This window comes from Lathyrus oleraceus, chromosome 4, assembly GCF_024323335.1.
Source record: "Lathyrus oleraceus cultivar Zhongwan6 chromosome 4, CAAS_Psat_ZW6_1.0, whole genome shotgun sequence".
Classification (NCBI taxonomy): Eukaryota; Viridiplantae; Streptophyta; class Magnoliopsida; order Fabales; family Fabaceae; genus Lathyrus; species Lathyrus oleraceus.
Window position 1 is genome coordinate 18,142,038 of NC_066582.1, and position 2,477 is coordinate 18,144,514.

The 2,477-nt window shown below is 34.6% G+C and overlaps 1 protein-coding gene across 1 annotated transcript; it reads left to right on the forward strand.

Annotated features, from left to right (window-relative positions):
- Nucleotides 1–588: 588 nt before the first annotated feature.
- On the forward strand, nucleotides 589–1,667 carry LOC127135785 (uncharacterized). Its single transcript, XM_051062419.1, has 3 exons — nucleotides 589–718; nucleotides 764–886; nucleotides 1,009–1,667. The coding sequence occupies exons 1-3, from the start codon at nucleotides 589–591 to the stop codon at nucleotides 1,665–1,667; spliced, it is 912 nt and encodes a 303-aa protein (XP_050918376.1).
- Nucleotides 1,668–2,477: the final 810 nt, after the last annotated feature.

The following is a 2,477-nucleotide window of genomic DNA, read 5'->3' on the forward strand; positions in this document are numbered from 1 at the left end:
AATAATAAGGACAGTTTTACCCTCATAAGGATAGGAAATGCTCATAAAGACCTTGGGTCGGTATAACTCTTAATTGTTGGCTCACAATCTAAAAACAATTTTCACACCTCACACCTTTCAAAATATCTTTAGAAAATCACCACTTGGTATATATTCATACTAGAATCATTACCGAGTTATATTTTTCTAAACAATTTCCAAAACTAAACGAGATAACTACTTTGTATATATTCATACAAGAATCATTACAAAGTTAAATTCTCTTTTCAAAACAATTTTTCTAAACAATTCACAAACACTTTTTTTTTAGACAAAAATAATATAAGTGATCGAGCAATTAAGAGCCCATGGATAACCATGGATACAAAGGGTGCTAACACCTTCCCTTTGTATAATGTACCTCCCGAACCCAAAATCTAAATTAAGGTTTTTCCTGTTCTTTTCCACCTTTCCTTATTGGATAAAAGAAAAGTCGGTGGCGACTCTTGCTAACCGCGACATTGCGATTAAAACCACAAAAAAGTCCAGTTCACCGTATGACAATGGACCTGTGTTATTGATGGCTTATGATCTGATGATGATGAACATATGCGATTGGCGATTTCTGATTTTGAAGGAGACTTTGAATACGAGTCAGAGTCAGAAGATGACTCTGAATCTGAAGTCGAGTCTAATTCTGAATATGAGTCAAAATCAGAAGATGAGTCAGAATATGAAGGTTTTGAATAAGAGTCAGAATCTGAGGGTTCTTAAGCTGAATCAGAGTCAGAAGATGACTCTGAAGTCGAAGTCGAGTCGGAAGATGACTCTGAAGTTGAAGTTGAGTCAAAAGATGACTCCGAAGCTAAAGGAAAAGTTGTCTCTGAAGAGGATTCTTCCTCTGAAGGTAAGTCAGAATCAGAAAATAAGTCTGAAGGTGACTTTCAAGATGAAGAAAACTCTAAAGGCGAGTCTGACTCTAAGGTGAATTTGATTCTGATGATTATCCATATTCTGATGATGATCCAGAATCTGGAGGTAATCCAATCTCTATAAATGAAGCTTTTATAGGTGGAACTTCTGAAGGAATAACCTCTAAAGATATTGATTCTGATTCTGAAGATGAGTCAGAGCCTGAAAATGATTCTGAGAGTGAGTCAGAATCAGAAGGTGAGATTGATTCTGAGGAAGAATATGATTCTAATCTAGATTTTAATGGTGATTTAGATTCTGGTGATCTAGATTCTGATGGTAATTCAAATTCTGGTGGTAGTCCATATTCTAGGAATATTCCTAATTCTGAAGGTGGTCATACTTTTGAAGTTGATACTTTTGGAGTTCCAGCATCTGATACTGTTCTAGAATCAGAAGATTCTGAACAAGTTCAGAGGCCACAAAGAATCAGAAACATTCCTAGAAGGTCTGGAGAGTTTGACATGCTACATGGCACTAAAATAACTTCTAAAGGAGAAATTTTTCAGTGTGCCATGTTAGTAGACTCTGAATCCGTAAGTACGGAAGAAGCTCTCAAGCAGAAAGTCTGGCTGAAGAACATGAAAGAAGAACTTGAGCTTCTGAAGAAATTTGAGTTGATAAATTGTAAAGCTGCGGTCACACCTGCTGATAAAAATCAGAAATTGGATTCTGATTTTGATGGTGATGATGTAGATGCAACAACATTCAATTAGTTTGTAGGGTGTCTGAGGTATTTGTATAATATCAGACATGATATTTGCTATGCAGTTGAAATAGTGAGTAGGTTTATGAGTAAACCAAAGTGATCCAATTACCAAGTTGCTGTCAGAATTCTGAGGTATATAAAGGAAATTCTGAATTATGGAGTTTTGTTCCCTTTTGATGCTGAAACTAACTCAGATCTTCTGAGTTACTCAGATTCTGATTGGTGTGGAGACAGAGTTAACAGAAGAAGCACTTCTGGATACTTGTTTAAGTTTCTTGAAAGTCATATTTCTTGGTGTTCCAAGAAGCAACCAGTTGGTACTTTGTCAATCTGTGAAGCATAATATATTGCAGGTGCTGTGACTGCATGTCAAGCTATGTGGCTTATTAATTTACTGCAGGATATGAAGATCAAAGTAAACAAGCCTCTGAAGTTGTTGATTGATAAGAAGTTTGTAATCAATCTTGCCAAGAACCTAGTGTTGCATGGGAGAAACAAGCATATTGAGATTAAGTATCACTTTCTGAGAAATCAAGTTCAGAATGGAATGTTAGAAGTTATGCACGTTAGCATCCAAAAGTAAATGGCAGATGTTATTATTCTCATTTCTCTCTCTTATTTCCATTGTTCATTTTTATCACCTTATGCACCAACAATTTTATACTGGATTAATTCAACCTAAACTTCTTAAAAATTATTGTTAGAGCATTCATTTATTTTTATGTTAGTTTTTATTTATTGATCTATAGAATCTTAATTTGGGTTTAATTATTTAATAGCTAATGATTTTTTATTCAATACTCCAAACAAAAGAAAA